The 22,905-nt window shown below is 38.9% G+C and overlaps 1 protein-coding gene across 1 annotated transcript; it reads right to left on the bottom strand.

Moving 5' to 3' along the window:
- Positions 1 to 11,732: 11,732 nt before the first annotated feature.
- On the bottom strand, positions 11,733 to 20,642 carry LOC112777805 (uncharacterized). The gene is made up of 2 exons (XM_025822194.1): positions 19,727 to 20,642; positions 11,733 to 11,803 (listed from the first exon to the last, which is right to left on the bottom strand). The coding sequence occupies exons 1-2, from the start codon at positions 20,640 to 20,642 to the stop codon at positions 11,733 to 11,735; spliced, it is 987 nt and encodes a 328-aa protein (XP_025677979.1).
- Positions 20,643 to 22,905: the final 2,263 nt, after the last annotated feature.

Here is a 22,905-nt window from a genome sequence, read left to right as displayed (position 1 = left end):
AATTTTCTTTCCTGAGCGAGACAAATAGGTTAACCAAGATGATTTACTAGCAAATCAGCTAAATTCATAGCCCATTTTACAAGAAGTATATAAATGATCCCACTTGCTACTATACCTATGATTTCTTTTTAAATAATGCTAAAGGTTAGTAGAATTTATTTTTTGGTCACCAGTTAACTAGTAATATTTAAAAGTAGTGTAGATTAAAAATATATTATTAAATTATTAAACTAAAAAAATTAGGTTAATAACTAAAAATATTTGTCAGAAACAATAAATTTTGCTAACTCTTAAAAAAATACATGATGACAATTAAAGTTTGAAAAATAAATTAAGAGAAATGTTAGGAGACAGTAATTTTGGTATTTTGTAATCATCAATTGGTCATCAATAGTATTTTTAATGGTGTGAGATTATATCTAATGGTAGGAGATCACTCACTTTTATTTTGATGGTTAAGTACTGGTCAAAAAACACAAAAATTATTGATTCCCTAGACTTTTCCATAAATTAAAATAGGATCAGAAAATAACATTAATTTTAATTTAGTTTAGTAAAATAAAAATCCTTAAAAAATTGATGGCGTTGCAAATGAGAAAGAAAAGCTTAATAACAATAATTTATTGTATATAATGGGGACATTTTTAGCTATTGATAGGATAAATTTTATTACAAGCCTCATATCTCTTATAGATAAGGTTTCTAAAGAGTTTATAAATATGAGATATGTTTTACTTCATAATTGAGTTTTTAGCGGTCCACATAATCTCAATTTTAAATATAGTATCAAAATTTATTCGATTCATAATGTTAGGGGCAGCAATTTTTGTGATTGATAACTATCAAATAACTATCAATGATGATTTAATGGTGTGAAATTGGTGTGAGATTTCATCCAATGGCTCATCTTTCTCTGCTGATTATATATTGGCCAAAATTAAATAAAATTGCTGACCCCTAAACTTTTCCTATTTATTATTGGGCTACCTAGCTACAATGTTCACGTTCCAGACGATCGTTCCAGACCAGGGACGGACTTAGGTAGTATAATAGGGACACTTGCCTCCATTCTTATTTTATTTTTTTAAATATACATGTATAATATATTTTTATTTTAAATTTTAAATTTTAAATAATTTTATTACAAATAAATTTAGTCAAATTATTTAAAGTCTTAAATTTATTTTATCTTTCTATCATTTTAACTATTAGTTAACCTAATTAAATTTAATCTTCTCCTATTCTTAAATTCCAGCCATCATCACTCTTTTATTCTCTTAAATCCTCTTTTTAATTTCAACCTTCTTTTTCTATTTCTTTTCTAGCGATTATTTTCTCTTCATCAAAAGATAAATTTTAAATTCTCTATTTTTTTTATGTAACTCTCTATGACTTTATGTATCTTTCAATTTCATTGTTTCTCTTTTTAATATTTTCAATTACAAATTTTAATTCAAGCAATTATAGTTTAGGTATTAATCTAATTTTTTATTCTTTTCATAAATTTATATATTTTATTTTATTCTCAATTTAGTGATCCTTATTATTTATTTGTTTATCTTTCATTCTATTTTATTATATACAATTATGTTGCTATATAAATTTCTAAAGTCAATTGATTGGAATATATATTTTTTTATTTATAGAAATAATAATAAAAAAATATTTAAAAAAATATTTTTCATTCTATTTTATTATATATAAACTTTTTTATTTTTATTTTGTATTCGAATAACTAATGTGCACTTTTATTTTTTAAATTTTGAGATTAATATATCTTTTGATAATAATGTATATTATTTTTGCCTCGTCAACATAATTTTTTTGGATCCGTCATTATTGCAGACGTTCATTTTTGAGGATGTATTACAAGTTCATATCTTTTAAAAATAAAGTTTTAAGAGAATTTATAAATGTGAAATATTTTTTACTCCATAAATTAATTTTTAGAATTGAGTTAGAGTCACTTAATTTGAATTTCAATAAACTCAATATCTCTTTAATTAATCACCAGTTAGAATGATAAGTGTTACGTTGGGTAACCGGAGATTAGTGAATTGGACTTGTTGGGTTGGCCCAATTGTTCGAAGGAGGAAGTCTCCGACTAGGTTCGCGTCAGGGAGCCTCTGTCCGACTTGTGTGTGTGAAGGAATGGGGGTGGTACCTGCAAAGACACTCCAATGCCTAAGTCAGCAAGGGGCTAAGCAAGTTTAAGGAGTATTGGACCTTCGAGATACCTGAGGGGTGTCAGTGTATTTATAGTGGTGAACCAATAACTACCATTGGAGTAGTTCCACCTTTTAAGGAGGATAACTGTCCCTTTATCTTAGGAAAGTTGAGATATGGCTCCTGGAAGTGGGTTGAGAGATTTTAGGGGCAGTTACTTATTTGAATAAGTGTTATCTACTAGCTAACCTTCGATCTCGACTTCCTTGGAATGAGGTCTGTGTTGAATCCGACCTCTTTGGAGGAGGTCGGTTACACGGGGAGGCCAAGCTATGGATTGGGCCTTTTTATCTTATTTGGATATGGGCCTTAGTGTTAGGCCAGGGTATAAACAGTGCCCCTACTCGAGTCCGATCTCTTTTAATCATGAGTTGGATTCGAGTATTTGAACTCGGGCTTGTAGCCGATGTGAAGTGGGAACCGACGTGATTTAAAGATTTCCAACAGTCGCGTCTAATCAAACGTCGCGTCCGTTAGGGGTTTCGTATTTACACGTGGGGAACAGCTACATTGATAACGGCACATATCTTTAATGATAGCCTTGTTTTACTGTCTTGCCCCTGGTGTGTTTATAAATACTTTTCCCTCTCTTTCTCCCGTCTCTTTCGTTTTTTGAAATCTCTTAACCAGAATCCTCATTTTCCCAAAGAGAAAGTTTTTTCCCTTCCTTCTTGGAGTGTTTCGTTGCTGTTCCTGCTCGCTTTTATCTCCCTATACAAAGGTTAGCCTTTTTCTCTCTCCTCTTTATTGTTGGATGCTCTACTTTTTATTTTTAGAGGAGTTTTGGCGTGTTCATATCGAGTCTGTCCGCAAGCCTAGTGATTATGTTTTAACGTGGGGCTTGCTTTGATCCTTTTAGGGACCCTATGTTTGATCTTCTTTTGTTATTTTTTTTTGTAGGTCTCGCTGTCTTTTTACCTACTTCTTTTTACTGCAAAGATGTATTCTCTCGAGTCTCTTTCACGATTGGTGGATGTTACTGTTCTAGGGGAAGAACCTCTAGTAGACATTGACTATATTACTGACCTCCACAACCACCATACTATTTGTGTTCTTGATGAGGATGAACCCAAATATGAGTTGATTGCCCCGGGTCCTGAAGACCGGATTTGTTTCGGGAAAGCTGCCGATGCTGACCCCCATTTCTTTTTTATGTATGAGAGCCTTACCCGTCTGGGGGTGTTTCTGCCTTTCTCTTATTTTGATGTAGAGGTTTTAAACCACTGCCGAATTGCTCCAACTCAGCTCTACCCCAATTCTTGGGGTTTTATGAAAATTTATCAGCTTGTCAGTCGAGAACTGGACTTTCCGACCTCTTTGAAGATTTTCTTTTATCTTTTCCACATGACCAAGTCCTTCAGTGGGCAAAATAATAAGCAACAGTGGATTTCTTTCCAGGCCATTCAAAGTCGAAAAGTTTTCAACATTTTTTATGAATCTTTTCATGACTTTAAAAACTTTTTCTTTAAAGTTCAAGCCATAGAGGGTCATCATCCCTTTTTTCTGGATGAAAATTCTTCTCCCCGCTTTCTCCTTTACTGGTTAGAGGCCTCTCCTGTGGATAAGTATGGCCTGGATGACCTGGATAAGGTCGAAGAGGCTGTTGTGGGGTTCCTCCAAGAAGTTTGGGGGAGGCCCCCTGCTAAGATACAAAAAGGTTTCTTCAGGGATCCTCAAGTTTTGTGCGGACCCAACTAGGTAGCTTTATTGTTGATTTTGATTATTTCCGACTTGTAACATTCCGACTTGCTATCTTTTGACTTGTGATTTAACTCTTTGCTTTCTTTTTCAGAGATGGTGAAGAAAGGTTCTAGCTCTTACTACCAGAAGGTCCAGGATGCCAAGAAGAGGTCTCGAGCTCGAGTTGATGCCGCCAGGGCTGCTGGCACTCTCCCTCTCCCTCCTCCTCCTCCTCCTCCTCCTCCTCGCAACTTGGGGACCTCCTCTCATCCCATTATGGTATCTTCTTCTTCTTCTTCTTCTCTTCCTCCTCCTCTGCCCCGATCTTCCCCTGAACCCGAGAAGAAGAAGCGCAAGACTTCAGAGTCTAGCTCTTCTCTTCCTGGGGAGACTAATTTTGATGGTCCCAAATTCGTTCGGAATCACATCTATCCCCATACTAGAATAAATATGGATGATGCTTCCGTTCGAAACCATCTTAATATCCTGGTTCAGGGGAGTGTCCGTGCGGCTGGAGTATGTACAAAACTTCTTGATATTTTGGAAAAGACTCCCCTTAGCTCTTTGGGTTCTACCAAAAAAGTTGAGGAGCTAGAGGGGAGGATCTTCCTGGAGGAAGAAAAAAGGCTGAAGGGGGAGGTTGCCGAGTTGATGGAGGAGAGGACTCGGCTTTGGGAGAAGGAGAAGAAATTGATGGGCCAGTGTGCCATGGCAGAGGGCCTCAAGGAGAAGGCGGAGCAGAATTACGTCAGGCTCTTTGGAGAGAATCTTGACTTGAAGAAGGAGCTAGCAGGATGTTGGAAGGCTTTCCAGGACCTGAAGGATTCTGTGGCTGAAGGTTCTAAGGAGAATTGGAGGGTCTTTAAGGAACAGGTCGGGGTTATTGCTCCCGACTTGGACCTTTCGCCTCTCGACCCTGACAAGATTGTGGTGGATGGGACCATCGTTTCTCCTCCTCGACCTGAGACTGACTCCGACCTGAAGACTCGGGGGAAGAGGATAGTAGAGTCTCCTCTTCGACAAGGTGGGGACCTCCCGAGTTCTTCTGGGGTTCTCTCTCAAGGTCCTGAACAATCTGCTCCATCATCCCTTGTTGCTGCTCCGACTTCTCTCCCGGCCGATCTTCCTTCTGGTGGTGTTGATCTTCCTTCTAATTGATATTTGGCTGTTTGGGGGCCCGGCCTGTGGGCCCCTTATTTTTAAACAATTTTTTTTGTTGATGGTGGTTTGTCCCTGACATTTTCTGGCCTTTTTTGGCCGTTAAAAAAATGCGTTTAATTTTTCACCCCTTTTTTGGATAAGGGGTTTAAGATTAATTGGCGTGTGCATGCTTTCTGATTTTTCTTTCATTAGGCTTTTCATAAAAAAGAACCCTTTTTGATCTTTTTGTTTTTTGGAAAATCTCTTATCTGGGCAGGCTGTGTTTTGCCTAAGTTGTTTTTTGGATTTTCAAAGACTTGACACAGCTTCTGTCTTTTCCTTCTAATGGTTTTCTTTTATCTCTTTTTGACATTCCTTAATTTATTCAAATTTTCTTTATTTGAATTGTTTGTAACTTAGGTTATTTTCGCGATGCATTTCCATTTTTCTCAATTTTGTCGACTTGTAGGTCGATAAATTCCCAAGTTCATCATGATCTGCTTTTATAACCTCTTTACACCGACTTGTACCTCGTCGTTTTATCCTGACGACCACTTAGGTCGGTCATGAGATTTTCACATTTTGTCGAGCTTAAGTTCGGTGCGTTTCGTAGAAAAAATGGCAATAACTTAATGGAATTTAGAAAGAGATGTAGAAAAAAGATCTTTATTTATTTGGAAAAGGTACTTTTTGCTACTAAGGGATTAAAAATTGTTGCCCCTTAGCCCCCACTTTGATGCCTCGTTTAAAAAACTTTTCAGGAAAACCCTTTCTTTGTGAAAAAACCATGAAATTGGGAAAAAAGAGTACATCAGAGAGTGGAGTTCGCTTTTAGCTGTAGTACCTTTTCATATTACAAGCATGCCATGACCTAGGTAATTCGGTGCCGTTCAAGTCGGTTACCTTGTAGTAGCCTTTTCCTAAGACCTCACTAATTTTGTATGGTCATTTCCAGTTGGCAGCAAGCTTTCCTTCCCCAGACTTGCTAACTCCAATGTCATTTCTGATCAAGACCAAGTCATTTGGAGCGAAGCTTCTTCGAATAACTTTCCTATTGTATCTGTTCGTCATCCTTTGCTTCAATGCTGCTTCTCTTATCTGGGCTTGTTCTCGGACTTCAGGGAGTAGCTCGAGTTCTTCTTTGTACCTCTGTATGTTTCCAACCTCGTCGTAGAAGCTCACCCTTAGACTTTGCTCGTTGATTTCAACTGGTATCATGGCTTCTATGCCATAAGCAAGTCGGAAGGGTGTTTTCCCTGTGGCAGACTGCGGTGTAGTCTGATAAGCCCATAGTACTTGAGGGAGTTCTTCAGCCCAGGCTCCCTTTGCGTCTTGCAACCTTTTCTTCAACCCAGCCAGTATGACCTTGTTGGTTGCCTCGACTTGCCCATTTGCTTGTGGGTGTTCTACCGAGGTGAACTGATGCTTGATTTTCATGCTGGCTTCCAGGTTTTTGAAGGTAGAGTCTGTGAACTGAGTGTCATTATCAGTGGTGATGGAGTTGGGTACCCCATACCTTGTGATAATGTTCTTGTAGAGGAACTTACGACTTCTCTGTGCAGTGATGGTGGCTAATGGTTCTGCTTCTATCCACTTCGTGAAGTAGTCTACTCCCACTATTAGATATTTTACTTGTCCAGGTGCTTGGGGAAAGGGTCCTAGAAGGTCCAATCCCCATTTTGCAAAAAGCCATGGAGAAGTTATACTAATGAGCTCTTCGGGGGGAGCGACGTGGAAGTTTGCATGCATTTGGCATGGCTGACACTTCTTTACAAACTCGGTGGCATCTTTCTGCAAGGTCGGCCAGTAGAACCCGGTTCGGATGACTTTCCTAGCCAGAGATCTTGCTCTGAGATGATTCCCGCAGATACCATTGTGGACCTCCTCAAGTACTTCCGTTGTCTTTGAAGTCGGGACGCACTTCAATAATGGTATTGATATCCCCCTTTTATAGAGGATATTTTTTTTACCAAAGTGTAGTTTTGTACTTCCCTCCGGATTTTCTTGGCCTCTTTGTCCCCTTTGGGTAAGATGTCAAATTTAATATATTCGATCAGTGGGTTCATCCATCCGAGGTCTAATCTGGAAACTTTAAGGACATCTTGCTTGACCTCTGCTTTTGTGACAGAAGATTCTTGGAGAGTTTCCTGGATCATGCTTCTATTATTCCCTCCTAGATTGGTACTTGCTAACTTGGAGAGGGCGTCTGCCCTGCTATTGAGATCCCGAGTTATATGTTTGACCTCGGTTTCTGCAAAACGCATGAGATACTCCAATGTTTTGTCTAAGTACCTCTTCATATTGGGGTCTTTAGCCTGATACTCTCTATTTATTTGGGAGGTCACCACCTGGGAGTCGCTGAACATAACTACTTTTGTCGCACCGACTTCCTCTGCCAGTTTTAACCCTGCAATCAAGGCTTCATACTCGGCCTGATTGTTAGAAGCTGGAAATTTGAATTTGAGGGAGATTTCTATTTGTGTTCTCTCTTGGTTGACTAATATTATGCCTGCACCGCTTTTGATTTTGTTTGAGGACCCATCTACGTATAACTCCCATGTAGTGGATGCTTCCTCTTGATCTCCTACATATTCTGCCACGAAGTCGGTGAGGCATTGGGCTTTGATTGCCGTCCGAGTTTTGTATTTTAAGTCAAATTCGGATAGCTCTATTGCCCATTGAACCATTCTACCCGCAATATCCGTCTTCTTGAGGATTTGCTTCATGGACTGGTTCGTTCGAACCCTTATTGCGTGGGCTTGAAAATAATGCCGCAACCTTCGAGAGGCTACTATTAAGGAATACGCAAACTTTTCAAGTTTTTGATACCTTAATTCAGGGCCTTGTAGGATTTTGCTGGTAAAGTATACAGGATGTTGTCCGACCTCGTCTTCCCGTATTAGAGCTGATGCTACAGCTTTGTCGGCTATGGACAAATATAGGACGAGTTCTTCTCCAACTTTAGGTCGGGTCAAAATGGGAGGTTAGCTTAAAAACCTTTTGAATTATTGGAATGCTTCTTCGCACTCAGGAGTCCATTCGAACTGGCATCCTTTTCTCAATAGAGAGAAGAGTGGTAGGGATCTTAATGCTGATCCAGCCAAGAACCTAGAGAGGGCTGCAAGTCAGCCATTCAGCTGCTGGATCTCCTTTAAGCAAGTCGGGTTTTTCATTTCTAGGACTGCTTTGCACTTATCGGGGTTGGCTTCGATTCCCCTTTGTGTTAGCATAAATTCCAGAAATTTTCCAGCCTCCACTATGAAGGTGCATTTTGCAGGATTTAACCTCACCCATGCATCCTTATGGTGCTGAAAACTTGCGAGAGGTCAATCAGAAGGTCGGCCTCATCCTTGGTTTTTACTAGCATGTCATCTATGTAGACTTCCATCAATCCCCCAAGGTGAGGCACAAACACCTTATTCATCAGCCTTTGATATGTGGCTCCAGCATTTTTCAGTCCAAAGGGCATGACCACATAGCAATAGTTTGCTCTAGGCGTAATGAATGATGTTTTTTCTTGATCCGGATTATACATCGGGATTTAGTTGTAATCCGAGTATGCATCCATAAACGACAAGTACTGATACCCCGAGCTGGAGTCTTGACAAACCGCTATTTTACGTTTTATTTTGTATTGAATTGAGCGGGTTTTATCAATTATTCGCACACTTATGCATATAATTCGCATATTTTACATTTTCCTTCCTAATTTTGTGCTATGATTGAAAACATGCTTCTTTGGTCTTAAATTTGCTAATTTTAATCCCCTCTTATTACCATTCGATGCCGTGATATGTGTGTTAAGTGATTTCAGGTTTTCAATTCGGGCTTGGATCGGGTTCTTCTCAAGTTCAGCCCGTTGGTGCCTTGCCTTGCTTCTTGGAAGACTTTTGCTTGAGATGAAAGACTTGGGCTTGTCTTTCTTACCATTCAACCCATTAGCATATATCTTTTGTTTGATGTTGGGCTGCTGCAACACTTGTTTTTAGCCTGCATCACTTATCAAAAATAATCAAAACTAATTGGGTGATTAGCCCACTAATCAAATGTTTGTCATCATCAATTTTATTAATTAATTTCTTAACTCAACAATCTCCCCCTTGATGACAAACATAATCAAGCAATGATCAAAGGAATTTAAATTTTTAGTAAGGTTAGAAAACTTCCCTTTGATGTTTCTTGCTTTAGTGTTGCTCCCCCTTTCCTTTTCAAGATTAGCTCCCCCTAGAATTATGATTTCTTCTTTATTCCTATTTTACATTGTACTAAAAGATAACACAATAGAGAGCTATACACAATTATCTTGTCTAAGGGGTATCAAACAAACAACACTATATAATCAGCTCAACATTAAGCTAATATCATCAGCAGGTGAAATCAAGTATTAATGCAGCAAACAGAAAAAATCCCAAAATAAATGCTAGTAAAAACATCATCCTATTGTTTTTACTCCCCCTTTTGTCATCAAGGGTGGACAATAAGCATGAACAACAAAAACATCACTATAAACCCTGCAAGAAAGGTTAGTGCACAGTCCAAATAACTAAGTAAACTACCATAATTTCAGCAGTATCCAAAGTCATTATAGTCATCCAAGACAATAAAAGTAGGCCAAAATAAAACAGAGTTCATGAGACAAAAAGTGAGCAGCAACAGCAGTTTTTATGAGACAAATCCTAGGCATCAGAACCATTCCCCTCAGAAGTAGCTTCTTCTTCAACATCAATGGCAATGTCTTCATCATTTTGAAGGTTATCAATGAAGGTCATGAGCACAGCCACCCTATCCCTTGATTTCTTCAGGAAGTTCTCATGCTTGCTAGCTAGCTTTCTTTGTTCCTTGCTCATGGCAATCATGTGATTTGATTGGGAAACAAACTCTTGAGCGACATCCTTGACCACATTCAGCAGAGTAGATTTCTTTCCAGTGGAGATGGAAGTACCCTCAGTTGAAGGAGCAGGAGAATCCTCCGGGACAAAATCATTATCTTCATAAAATCATTATCTTCATCATCTAGGACAACTCTTTCAGATCTAGTGGGTCCTTTGTTCTGTTTCACTGAACCACCCCCCTTTAGGTATGAATGTCTATTTTCATAGTTCTCATTGGTCAAGTCAACACCAAAAAACTCAAATATGCAGGTTAGAAACATGCCATAAGGAAGTGCTTTGTCCTTTTCACTCCTAACAGAGTCAAACATATATCTAACCATCAAGTATGCAAATGAAATTTCAGTTTTGGTGAGAAGGGCATATAAAACAAGAGTATCAGTGTAGGAAACCCTTTGATATGAGCCGCTTTGAGGCAGAATAATATGGTTGACCATTCGGTGCAATTGAGCACGCTCATATCCTAGGGCTTTGTGAGTGGGTGTAATACCATCAATTAAAGAAACATGTTCACAGATGTGTGCCAATGCATCATGATAAGTAATTCCAACACCTTCATCCCACTTAACCGAAGTGTAAGCACAAGGCCCAACATCAGTATACTTCAAAGCATCACTGATAGTTTCATTATTTAAAACTATGTCTCGGCCCTTTACATATGAGTGAGCAGTGCCTTCATGATAGGTCATGTTTGCATAAAATTCTTTAACCAACAAGGGATAAACTGGCTTTTTGATGTCAAAAAGGTGATTCCAGTCCAGAAAAATCAAGTTATCAACAAATGAAAAACATTTTCTTTTCAAAGATGGCAAATCAGCGAGAAAAGAGGGACATAGGGTACGATACTGGATAACCCCTTCAAAAAAATCATTGTTCATGGCAGATTTGAATCTATAAGGGTTATAGTTCGAATGAGAAGTCAAAAAAGTGAGCTTTGTGATCAAAAGGGCCAATGTCTGGTTCTTTAACAGATTTGAGAGGGCGTTGAGGGTTACCTCTTTGTGAGCGCACTGGAGCCGACCTGGATTTGGGCTGTGGTGGTTCGGGAATGGGTTCTTCAGTCGCCGGACGTTTGCCTTTGGAGGAGCTAGGCTTTGCAGAACCAGGTTTTGAGGAGCCAGGCTTGGAAGGTGCGGCCTTTAGTGGTGGCGTCAGCTTGGCAGAGGCAGGGAACCTTGGAGTGGTCTTGGTTCGCGCCATAGGAACAGTGCGAGGAGGAGAGGTAGGAGGAGAAGGAGATGGGGTAAAGGTCTGGTCTTGGGAGCGAGTGGAAGGTTTTGTAGGAAGCTTGTACACCTTTTCACGAGGAGGCCTTTTAGCAATAGTTTTCTTCCTCATTTGGCTAGTTTCATTCTTTTGAGGGAAGAGAAGTAGTAAAGTGAGTGGGAAGTAACCGAAGAGATTGAGGAGAAGTTATGGAGGGAAGAGAGGGTGTGTTGGTAACCGTACCCAAAAGTGGATTTCCAAAACCATGCAACTGCATCATCTTTTGAAAAGACTTGAAAAGACATGACCTCATTCAAGAAAAATTTTATTTGATTTTAAAACAAAACAGGAAATTAATTTTAAATTTTGAAAATCAAAATTAAAATGAAACCCTTTTTGGATCAAAACAAAAATAAATTAGCTTGAAAACCTTTTTGGGCCAGAAAAAAATTTTAAATAAAACTTAAGCACACAAATCATCAAAAAATAAACAAGAATATAACATTCATATTGGACCCAGATGAGGTTTGGATTTTAGTGAAACATTTAGGACAACCCAGATCTGATTTGAGGTTAGTCCAGATCAATTTTTCACTTGAAGTAAGCCCAGTACGCACTGATTTGAAGGAAATGTTCATCACCTGTCCAGAATTGTCTCATACCTGTTTATGAGACAAAAAACTCCAGCAAATACATCAGCACTTTTCAAATAAAGAATCATAACTCAAAATTCCTAGACAAGTCCTAAGCATGCAGAATCTATCCTCAGCTAATGGTTTTGTAAAAATATCTGCTAATTGCTCCTCTGATTTAACAAATTGAATGCAAATATCCCCCTTTTGGACATGTTCTCTTATTGAGTGAAATTTCACTTCAATATGCTTAGTCCTAGAGTGCAAAACTGGATTTTTAGAAATATTAATGGCACTCATATTATCACACATCAAGGAAATATTTTCAGCCTTTAATTTGTAATCAGCAAGCTGTGTTTTTAACCATAAAAGTTGAGAACAACAAGAAGAAGCAGCTATATACTCAATCTATGCAGTGGATAGGGCCACTGTTGGTTGCTTCTTACTTGACCATACATTTAATGACTTTCCAAGGAAGCAGCATAAGCTAGAAGTGCTCATTCTATCAACTCTATCACCAGCAAAATCTGCATCACAATAACGAACTATAGAAAAATCATCAATCTTAGGATACCATAGACCAAAATTGGATGTGCCATGAACATATCTAATGATCCTTTTAACTGCAGAAAGATGTGACTCTTTAGGTTTGGATTGGAACCTAGAACACAATCCAACACTTTGCACAATATCGGGTCTAGAGGAAGTTAAGTACATAAGAGAACCAATCATTCCTCTATACCTAGTCTCATCAACATCTTCCTCAGTTTCTCCCTTATCTAATTTATAACTAGGATGCATGGGAGTTCCCATGGGTTTGGCATTATCCATACCAAATTTCTTAACTAATTCCTTGGCATACTTTTCTTGATGAATGAAAATACCTTTTTTAGTTTGTTTAATTTGCAGCCCCCAGAAAAAAATTAAGTTCACCCATCATACTCATGTCAAATTCACTTGTCATGAGTTTTCCAAATTCAGAACAAAGGGATTCATTGGCTGATCTAAAAATAATGTCATCAACATATATTTGGACTATAATAAAAGAATCATTAGAGTTCTTGATGAATAGAGTTGTGTCAGTGGTGCCTCTTTGAAAACCATTTTTCAAAAGAAAAGAGCTAAGTCTCTCATACCAAGCTCTAGGAGCTTGTCTTAAACCATAGAGAGCTTTAGATAATTTGAAAACATGATCAAAATGCTCTTTATTTTCAAAACCAGGAGGCTACTCCACATACACTTCTCTATCTATCACTCCATTCAAAAATACACATTTCACATCCATTTGATATAATTTAAAACCACAAAATGCAGCATAAGCTAAGAGAAGTCTTATGGCTTCCATTCGAGCAACAGGGGCAAAGGATTCATCAAAGTCTATTCCTTCTTCTTGGTCATATCCTTGTGCCACTAGCCTTGCCTTGTTTCTTGCAATGCTACCATCTTCTCCCAACTTGTTTCGAAATATCCACTTGGTGCTGGTCACTTTCTTTCCACTTGGCCTTGGAACCAAAGTCCACACTTGATTCTTTTTAAACTCAAGAAGCTCATCCTCCATAGCTTTAACCCAAGAAGGGTCACTGAGTGCTTCATTGACGTTTTGAGGCTCTATTTGTGAGAGAAGGGCAATGTTTGATCCTTCTTTTGCCTTTCTAGTGGAAAACCTTGTTTGCACTCCATGAGAGACGTCCCCAATGACAAATTCCTCAGGATAATTCTTCAAGAATCTCCATTCACGAGGTCTGGTAGACTTGGAGGCAGATTGAGAAGCCAAGGGATTCTGGTTGTTGCTGGCTTCAGGATTTTCTTTAGATTCATGAGACAAAATGGAATTGTCTCTCGAATTTTCAGCAGTTGCAGTTTCTGGTTCAGTTTGACCAGAATTTCCCTTTTCATTATTTTGAGTGGTTTCATCTTCCTTTTGAGCTTGATTTCCTGCATCACAATCTTCTAAAATGCTTTGTACCAAGTTAGTATCACAGAATATAACATGTATGGATTCTTCAATAATTCTAGCATCTTGATGATAAACCCTATATGCTTTACTAGTTGTGGAATATCCTACAAACAGACACTCATAAGCCTTTGGATCAAATTTTCTCAAATTTTCTTTGTTATTTAAAACAAAATATTTGCATCCAAAGATGTGTAAGTAATCTAAGTTTGGTGGGTAGCCTTTCCAAAGTTCATAAGGGGTTTTCTTCAAAAATTTCCTTATAATTGTTCTATTCAAAATGTGGCAAGCCGTGTTAACCGCTTCAGCCCAAAGAAATTTTGGAACATTACTCTCACAAAGCATAGCTCTTGTCATCTCTTGTATGCTTCTATTTCTTCTTTCCACAACACCATTTTGTTGTGGTGTTCTTAGACAAGAGAAGTTGTGAGATATTCCAAGTTTCTCACAAAAGGATTCAAACAAATTATTTTCAAATTCAGTTCCATGATCACTTCTTATAGAAGAGATTTTCAAATCCTTTTCATTTTGAATTTTCTTGCAAAAGGGTTCAAAAACCGAAAAGGCTTCATTTTTGTGTGCAAGAAATAAAACTCAACCAAACCTAGTATAGTCATCCACAATCACTAAACCATAATGTTTACCACCTAGGCTTTGAGTTCTTGTTGGACCAAATAAATCAATGTGTAGCAACTCAAGTGGTCTTTTAGTAGAGATGTCTTCCTTTGGTTTAAAAGAACTTTTTGTTTGTTTTCCTATTTGGCAAGCATCACAAGTGATATCTTTGTCAAACTTTATCAAAGGAAGACCTCTTACTAATTCTTTCTTTACAAGTTTGTTTATTTGAAACATATTTGCATGGCCCAATCTCTTGTGCCATAACCACTTTTCAGATTCTTTAGAATGAAGACAAGCTACATTTTGATCCTTTAGTTCATCAAGAGCAAGTCCATACATATTATTGAAACGCTTGGCAACAAACATCACTTCATTTATTTTTTCATTAATAATACAGCATTCAAATCTTTTGAAAATCACTAAATATCCTAAATCACACAGCTGACTTATACTGAAAAGATTGTGCTTCAAACCACATACCAAAAGTACATCATCAATGAAAGTAGATTGCTCATTACCTACTTTTCCAACAGCAATGATTTTACCTTTACCATCATCTCCAAAGGTCACAAAACCTCCATCATACTTGTTTAGTTTGATGAAGTAGGTTGACCTTCCAGTCATGTGCCTTGAACATCCACTATCCATGTACCACATGTCCTTTTTTTTCTTGGATGCTAGGCAAATCTGCATGATGAGTTTTAAGTAGCCTTAGGTATCCAAATTAATTTGGATCCTTTGAAGTTAATCCATCTTGGTTGCCCAAGTGCATTGAAATCACAAACAACATTGTAGATTTTGTTTCCTACAACTCTCTTTTCAATGAAGCATTGTTCATATGAGTGACCAGCTTTCTTGCAATTAACACAATGATTTTCTGATGTGTGTCGCTGAAACTTAGGTGAGTTAAATTGCTTGAAGTGATTAAATGGTTGAAATTTTCTGGTTTTTGGAGGAGACGCATTTCCTTTAACAAACTAATTTTTGTTATAATTGTTCCTCTTTGCAAAAATGTTTTCACCAGAATTTTTAAAACTCTTTGGATTTTTCAAAAATGAGGTTTTCTTATAGAAAAATGGTTTCTTGAAAGCAGCCTCATTTTTTGAAATAGAACCTAAACCTGGCCGGTTTGAACTCGGATCAGTTCTTGGTGAAGGCTCAGTTTCACTTGTGTATACTTCATCAATTTTTTCTTCAAAATTTGAAACATATCCAATACCCGATTTGTTTGGTATAGGTTTGGTATTTGATGAAGAAGCCACAAATTTTATAGAGGAAGTGTTGGAAACTGCATCTTCCTTGGCTATGTAGCCTAAACCAGATTTTTCAAACAATGGTCTTTGACTTGCAAGTAATTTGTCCAAGTTACTAGAACCTTGAGCAAATTTTGCTAAGTCACCATTCAGCCTTTTAATCATATCATTTAATCTTTCATTTTCAGCAATTAACTCATGAGAAGGATCCACAATGTGCTTTCCTTTTAATTTTTCAAGTTCAGATTTTAGAAATCTGTTTTCTTCAATGATGTCCAAAACACATTCAGTTTTCTTCACCTTTTCTTTTAAAAAATTATTTTCAGCTCTTAACACATCTCTTTCAGATCTGCATTCATTGTATTTATCAAGCAGTTTTGATGTGTTTAAAGTGAGATCATCAATAATAGCATGCAAGTCCTTAATGGTCAAATCATAATAGTTTACCTCATCAAGATTGTTGTTTCCAGCCATGAAGAAGTCTTTGTCATCTCCTTCAGATTCTTCTTCTTCATTTGAGTCATTCTCAAGATCCTCCCAAGCTGCCATGAGTACTCTTTTCCTTTCCTTCTTTCCTTTGTCCTCCCTTTTGAGCTTTGGACAGTCTAGCTTGAAGTGTCCAGCCTCCTTGCAATGATGGCACGTCACCTTGCTCAAGTCTATCTTGTGCTCCTTTGAACTTGAACCCTTGTATTTGCCCTTGTTCTTCATCATCCTTCTAAATCTCCTAGCAAAAAAACAAAAGCTCGTCATCTGAAATACCATCACTAGACTCACTCTCTTTTGGTTCTATTTGTGACTTGAAGGCTATTCCCTTTTTCTTTGAGTCTGTGTTTGTATGTGTGGCTTCATAGGCAATGAGTTTTCCTCTCAGCTCATCATAAGTTATGGGACTTATATTATTGCTCTCGGTTAGGACAGTGGCAGTGTTTTCCCATTCTTTTGTGAGGCTTCTGAGGAGTTTTCTCACCAAGGTTTGTTCTGCATAGTTTGTACCCATAGCATCAAGGTTGTTGATTATGATTGAGAATCTCTCAAACGCTTCATCAATGCTTTCTCCATCCTTCATGCTAAACATCTCGTACTCTTTTCGCAGCATATCAATCCTCGTTTCTTTTACTTGTTTGGTGCCTTCGTGTGTAACCTGGAGTTTTTCCCAGATTTTTTTGGCTGTCTTGCATCTAGACACCTTCCGGTACTCTTCAAAACTGATAGCACAGTGAAGAAGGTTGATTGCTTTGGCATTCAGCTCTATCTTCTTCTTATCATCTTCATTCCATTCAGCTTCTTCTTTTGGAGTCACCACTCCATCAGCACTTGTCTTTGTTGGGATCTTTGGACCGCTCACAACAATCTTCCATATGTTGTAGTCAATGGATTGGATGAAAATCCTTATCCTTTCTTTCCAGTAGGAGTAGTTCTTCCCATTGAAGAAAGGTGGCCGGTTGTTTGACTGGCCTTCAATGAGGGTGTAGGCAACTGTGGATGTACCCAAGTTGTTTGCCATTGGATCTTTGCTCCAAGCTGTTAAGCTTGATTCTTGAGACCTTAGCTCCTGATACCAATTGAAGGTTGTGGTAGGCTTAGAGAAGGGGGTTGAATCTATGCCTTCCTTTTAAGTTGCTGTTATTATCCTTTTAAAACTAACTTTCAATTCTGATTCTGTTTGTACTCAGCAGCGAAAATTTATGAGACAATTTATTTTTGTCTCATAAATATCAGAAAACAGAACACAGCAGAGAAGAAAAAAGCTAACACTAGCATGTATCCTGGTTCGGTTGCCTTGTGCTATGCAACCTATGTCCAGTCTCCTCCACAACTATAGAAGAATTTCACTATAGTTAACAGTATTACATACACCAGTTTCACAGGATTGACCCAATCCTTTCACACTCAAGTTCTAACCTAACTTGACATTGGCTATGCTAATACCTAACTATTCACTCTTAGTGCTAACCCAACTAAGAAAGGGATACCCAACAGGTACAAGATACAAGACACTTAATCAACCTATAGAAATCTGAAATAAACTCTAGGCTTCTCTCTTAAGTGTTTCTCTCAGCCTTTTTCTACTCATGGCTTTTTCATAATCTTTCTCACAATGCCTTTTCTCACAAGAAGTTATAGAAAGATAAACTTAGAAAAGCACATTACAATCAGTAAAACATGAAGGAGATTGACTTCATCAGTAGCATCTTTGCTATGTGCAAAACCAGATTCGCAAACCTCAGATACAGTTCTTCAGTATTGGCCGAATGCTTCTTTGAAAGAAAGCATTATCCAAGTAGAGGAACTTCTTTGCAGAACACTATTCTCACACTCTGATTTTCTCTCCTTGCCTTCTAAATGAACAGCAAGCTTCTTTTATCTCCTTGCATGTTGCTTGGTTCTTCTTCCAAGGTCAACACCTTGAGCCTTGAGCTTCACCAACCCACAGATTCACTTTTTCACATTAAACCTTAGAGTAGAAACTTTGCTTCTGACTCCTTCATCTTGACCGAAAGCCACAAAGCAGTAACCATAGAAATCTTCTCATGGTCAACTTGATCTTAGCCATTGAGAAACTACTTGGTCCCCAAGTATCACTTGTGACTGTAGATGTGAAGCAGAATAGGGCAGAGAACAACTTTCCCTTGAATGCCATTTTCGGATATAGCAGAGAGTTGGGAAGAAGAGAAGAAGATCTGATGCATGCAAGATGAGATGGATTACCTTTAACTTAAGCTTGATTTGGTTTGGATTTTCTGTTTTAGCTTCTGTGCTTCATGCTTAAACTTTCTCTCTCTTGCTTCTTTGGTTACTAGCTTAGGGAAGAAGCTTTTTCTCTCTTTCTCTTTCTTACTTTTCTGAAGCTTTGATTTGACTTGATTAGAGAGGAGAGGAACGTTGCTTCTAGTAAGGCAAGATAGAGGGAATTGAAAATCAATTCGGGCTTGGATCGGGTTCTTCTCAAGTTCAGCCCGCTGGTGCCTTGCCTTACTTCTTGGAAGACTTTTGCTTGAGATGAAAGACTTGGGCTTGTCTTTCTTACCATTCAACCCATTAGCATATATCTTTTGTTTGATGTTGGGCTGCTGCAACACTTGTTTTTAGCCTGCATCACTTATCAAAAATAATCAAAACTAATTGGGTGATTAGCCCACTAATCAAATATTTGTCATCATCAATTTTATTAATTAATTTCTTAACTCAACAATTGACAATGACAATGAGGATAGGAATTCCGATTCTCAGTCCTTGCTAGGACTTTTCTTTGTTATTAGTTGGTTTTATTGTCATTTTACATTCCTTGTTCAACATTTTAAAAAGCCAAAAATATACTTTTCCATAACCAATTATAAGTATACTTCCCTGCAATTTCTTGAGAGACGACCCGAGGTTTAATACTTCGGTTAATTTAATTGGGTTTGCTTAAGTGACAAACTATTTAAATTTGATTGAGGTTGATTTGTCGGTTTAGAACTATACTTGCAACGCAGTTTTATTGTGAAAATTCTTTACCGACATTTTCCCCCGTCAAGTCTACTAAGGTATCAATGCTTAGAAGTGGATATGGGTCTTTAGGACACGCCTTATTCAGGTCGGTGTAATCGACGCACATCCTCTACTTTTCGTTTTGCTTTTTTACTAGCACCATATTTGCCAGCCACGCCGGATATTTGACCTCTTTGATGAAGCTGGCTTCTAGAAGGGCTTGCACTTGCTCTTCCACCACGTGAGCTCGTTCAGGTCCGAGCTTACGTCTTCTTTGCTGGACAGGTCGCGATCCGGGATATACTGACAGTTTATGCGACATGAGTTCGGGATCAATCCCGGGCATGTCGGAGACTTCCCAGGCGAAGAGGTCGGAATTTTCTTGTAGGAGCCTTATAAGCTTCCGCTTCAGATCTTCTTTCAAGTTGGCCCCTATGTTGGTATTTTTTTCTTCCTCTTTTCCGATCTGTGCCTCTTCAGTTTTTCCCCCGGGTTGTGGTCGTAACTTTTCCTTAGCTCTGACTCCTCTGAGCTCTATGGTGTGAACCTCCTTGCCCTTTCCTCTCAGGTTTAGGCTTTCGTTGTAGCATTTTCTTGCCAGTTTCTGGTCCCCTTTGATGGTTGCTATTCCCTCTGGCGTTGGAAATTTCATACAAAGGTGGGGAGTAGACATCACTGCTCCGAGCCGATTTAGGGTTGTCCTGCCTATTAGGGCGTTATAGGCTGAACCCACATCGACGACTATGAAGTCGATGTTCAGAGTTTTGGATTTCGCTCCCTTTCCAAAAGTTGTGTGAAGGGGTATAAATCCTAGTGGTTTTACAGGTGTATCTCCCAACCCATACAGAGTATCGGGATAAGCTATTAACTCCTTTTCATCCAGTCCCAGCTTATTAAATGCCGGTTTGAACAGGATGTAGGCTGAGCTTCCCTGATCCACGAGGGTTCTGTGAAGATGGGCATTGGCAAGGATCATGGTTATCACAACTGGATCGTCATGTCTAGGAATGATACCTTGCCCATCTTCTTTAGTAAAGAAAATGGTTGGGAGGTAGGGAGCTTCATCCCCAACTTGGTAGACTTCCTTCAGGTGCCTCTTGTGAGATGACTTTGTGAGGCCGCCTCCACTGAATCCTCCCGAGATCATGTGTACATGTCTTTCTGGGGTTTGTGGCGGTGGGTTTCTTCGGTCCTCGTCATCTTGTTTTCTCTTGACGTGGTGATCCAACCTTTCCATGAGATATCTGTCCAGTTGACTTTCTCTGACCAGCTTTTCTATCACATTTTTTAGGTCGTAACACTCATTTGTTGAGTGGCCATATAGTTTATGGTACTCACAGTAGTCACCACGACTTCCCCCCTTTTTATTTTTGATGGGCCTAGGGGGAGGTAGTATTTCAGTATGACAAATTTCCCTGTAGACATCGACTAGGGAAACTCGTAGAGGAGTATAAGAGTGATATCTCCTAGGCCTTTCGAGGCCGACTTCCTCTTTTTCCTTGGGCTCTCTCTTTCTATTTTGACGAATGAGAGTGCCCAGGTCGCCAGTGTGGCTATCGCAGCCGGACATTTTTCTCCATGTTGATGTACTTTTCAACTCTCTCCTGTACATCACTCAGAGAGGTCGGGTGCCTTTTCGAGATGGACTGTGAGAAGGGCCTTCTCGGAGTCCATTTTCTAGGCCCATAATTACTGCCTCTGTGGGCAAATCTTGAATCTCCAAACACGCTTTGTTGAACCTTTTCATGTAGTCCCTCAAAGGTTCCCCGACCTCCTGTTTTACTCCCAGGAGGCTCGGTGCGTGCTTTACTTTGTCCTTCTGGATGGAGAATCACATCAAGAACTTTTGCGAGAGGTCATCAAAGCTGCTGACCGACCTTGGGGGAAGACTATCGAACCTCTTCATCGCTGCTTTCGTCAAGGTTGTTAGGAAAGCCTTGCAGCGAATAGCATCAGAAGCGTCAGCCAAATACATCCAACTTTTAAAATTACTTAAATGATGCTTTGGATCGGTAGTTCCGTCGTAGAGGTCCATATCAGGACTTTTAAAGTTCCTCGAAACTTTTGCCCTCATTATGTCCTCGCTGAACGGATCTTCTCCTTCAAAGAGAGAATCTCCTCTGTCGCTGCGAGAGTTTCGACTTTTTAGAGCAGACTCTAACCTTAAGAGCTTTTCTTCAAGCTCTTTTCGTCGCTCGATCTCGTTTCTCAGATTTCTCTCTGCCTCTCGTTGACGTTCCAATTCTTGCTCCAGCTGCTCCAGGCGCCCTTGGTGGCCGTGGAACAATCCCATGAAATCAGCTGCATGGGGTTGTCCCTCCTTTCCTGATTCGCGTCCTTCAGAGGAGTTCACCTTCGGGTCTTTCAACCCTGAAGTGCCTTCCCTAAGCTGGTTGGTCACCCCTTGGTGAGTGATGATATCCCCGTCGTTATTTCCAACGTCTTGATTCTCTTGCTCAGGATCGGACACTGTGTGGCCATCTTCGTGTGAGTCATCCACCATTACTTCTTGATCTCTCGGGTCCCCGGCAACAGCGCCAATGTTATGTTGGTTAACCGGAGATTAGTGGGTTGGACTCGTTGGGTTGGCCCAATCGTCCGAAGGAGGAAGTCTCCGACTAGGTTCGCGTCAGGAGCCTCCGTCCGACTTGTGTGTGTGAAGGAATGGGGGGTGGTACCTGCAAAGACACTCCAATGCCTAAGTCAGCAAGGGGCTAAGCAAGTTTAAGGAGTATTGGACCTTCGAGATACCTGAGGGGCGTCAGTGTATTTATAGTGGTGAACCAATAACCATCGTTGGAGTAGTTCCACTTTTTAAGGAGGATAACTGTCCTTTTATCTTAGGAAAGTTGAGATATGGCTCATGGAAGTGGGTTGAGAGATTTTAGAGGCAGTTACTTATTTGAATAAGTGTTATCTGCCAGCTAACCTTCGATCCCGACTTCCTTGGAGTGAGGTCTGTGTTGAATCCGACCTCTTTGGAGGAGGTTGGTTACGCGAGGAGGCCAAGTTATGGATTGGGCCTTTTTATCTTATTTGAACATGAACCTTAGTGTTGGGTCAGGATAAGGATATGAACAATAAGTATTTTCTATGGACTAATCTTATAGTTATTACAATTTTATATATTTAATAATTTAAAAAGGTAGATTAATACATAGGCAGGCAGCACACTAATGCTTAATAATAATTGTCTACGGATGTAGTTTTTAATTATTTGACGACTCTTATAACTCTTTTACTAAATCATATAGTAAATGTTTCAAAGGAAACGAATAAAAATGCATACGGGTCATAACTTGTGGTTAGGGCTGAAAGTGAGTCAAGCCAGCTCGAGTTCGATTCGTTAACAGTTCGATAAGCTAAGTTTGTGAGTTGGTGAGCTAAGTTTGAGCCTGAAATTGAGCTCATAAATTAAATGAGTCGAGTTTGAGTTTAGATAAGCTCAGCTCATTAGCTCGTGAGCTGGCTCGATTATATATATATTATAACAATTTTAATTATTTAATATTTATATTTATTTTTTACATATAATTTTAATATAAGACATAAATAAAAAATTTATAATTTATTGATAGATAAACAATATATAAAATTGATCTTTTCAAATATTTTTAAAAATATATAAGTTATAATTTATTGATATAAAATTATAGATTATGTATCTATGTTTCTCTTATTTGAGCCAACTCGTGAGCTCGAGCCAGCTCGTGAGCTTTTGGTGAGCCGAGCTTGAGCTTAAAAAATAAGCTCGATTGTTAATGAGTCGAGCCGTGAGCCAAGCTCAATTTTCGTAAGCCGAGCTTGAGCTCGGTCTAGCTCGACTCACTTCC

This window comes from Arachis hypogaea, chromosome 19 (genome assembly GCF_003086295.3).
Source record: "Arachis hypogaea cultivar Tifrunner chromosome 19, arahy.Tifrunner.gnm2.J5K5, whole genome shotgun sequence".
NCBI classification, from domain to species: domain Eukaryota; kingdom Viridiplantae; phylum Streptophyta; class Magnoliopsida; order Fabales; family Fabaceae; genus Arachis; species Arachis hypogaea.
The sequence above is the reverse complement of the archived record's forward strand: the minus strand, read 5'-3'. Positions and strand labels throughout refer to the sequence as shown.

What these genes read in the sequence shown, in the direction of transcription:
- LOC112777805 (XM_025822194.1), bottom strand. Translation starts at nt 20,642, where the DNA reads ATGTCCGGCTGCGATAGCCACACTGGCGACCTGGGCACTCTCATTCGT. An exon ending in GATGTCTACTCCCCACCTTT is followed by an intron (nt 11,804 to 19,726) that starts GTATGAAATTTC and finishes TCTCATAAACAG; the next exon opens with GTATGAGACAATTCTGGACA.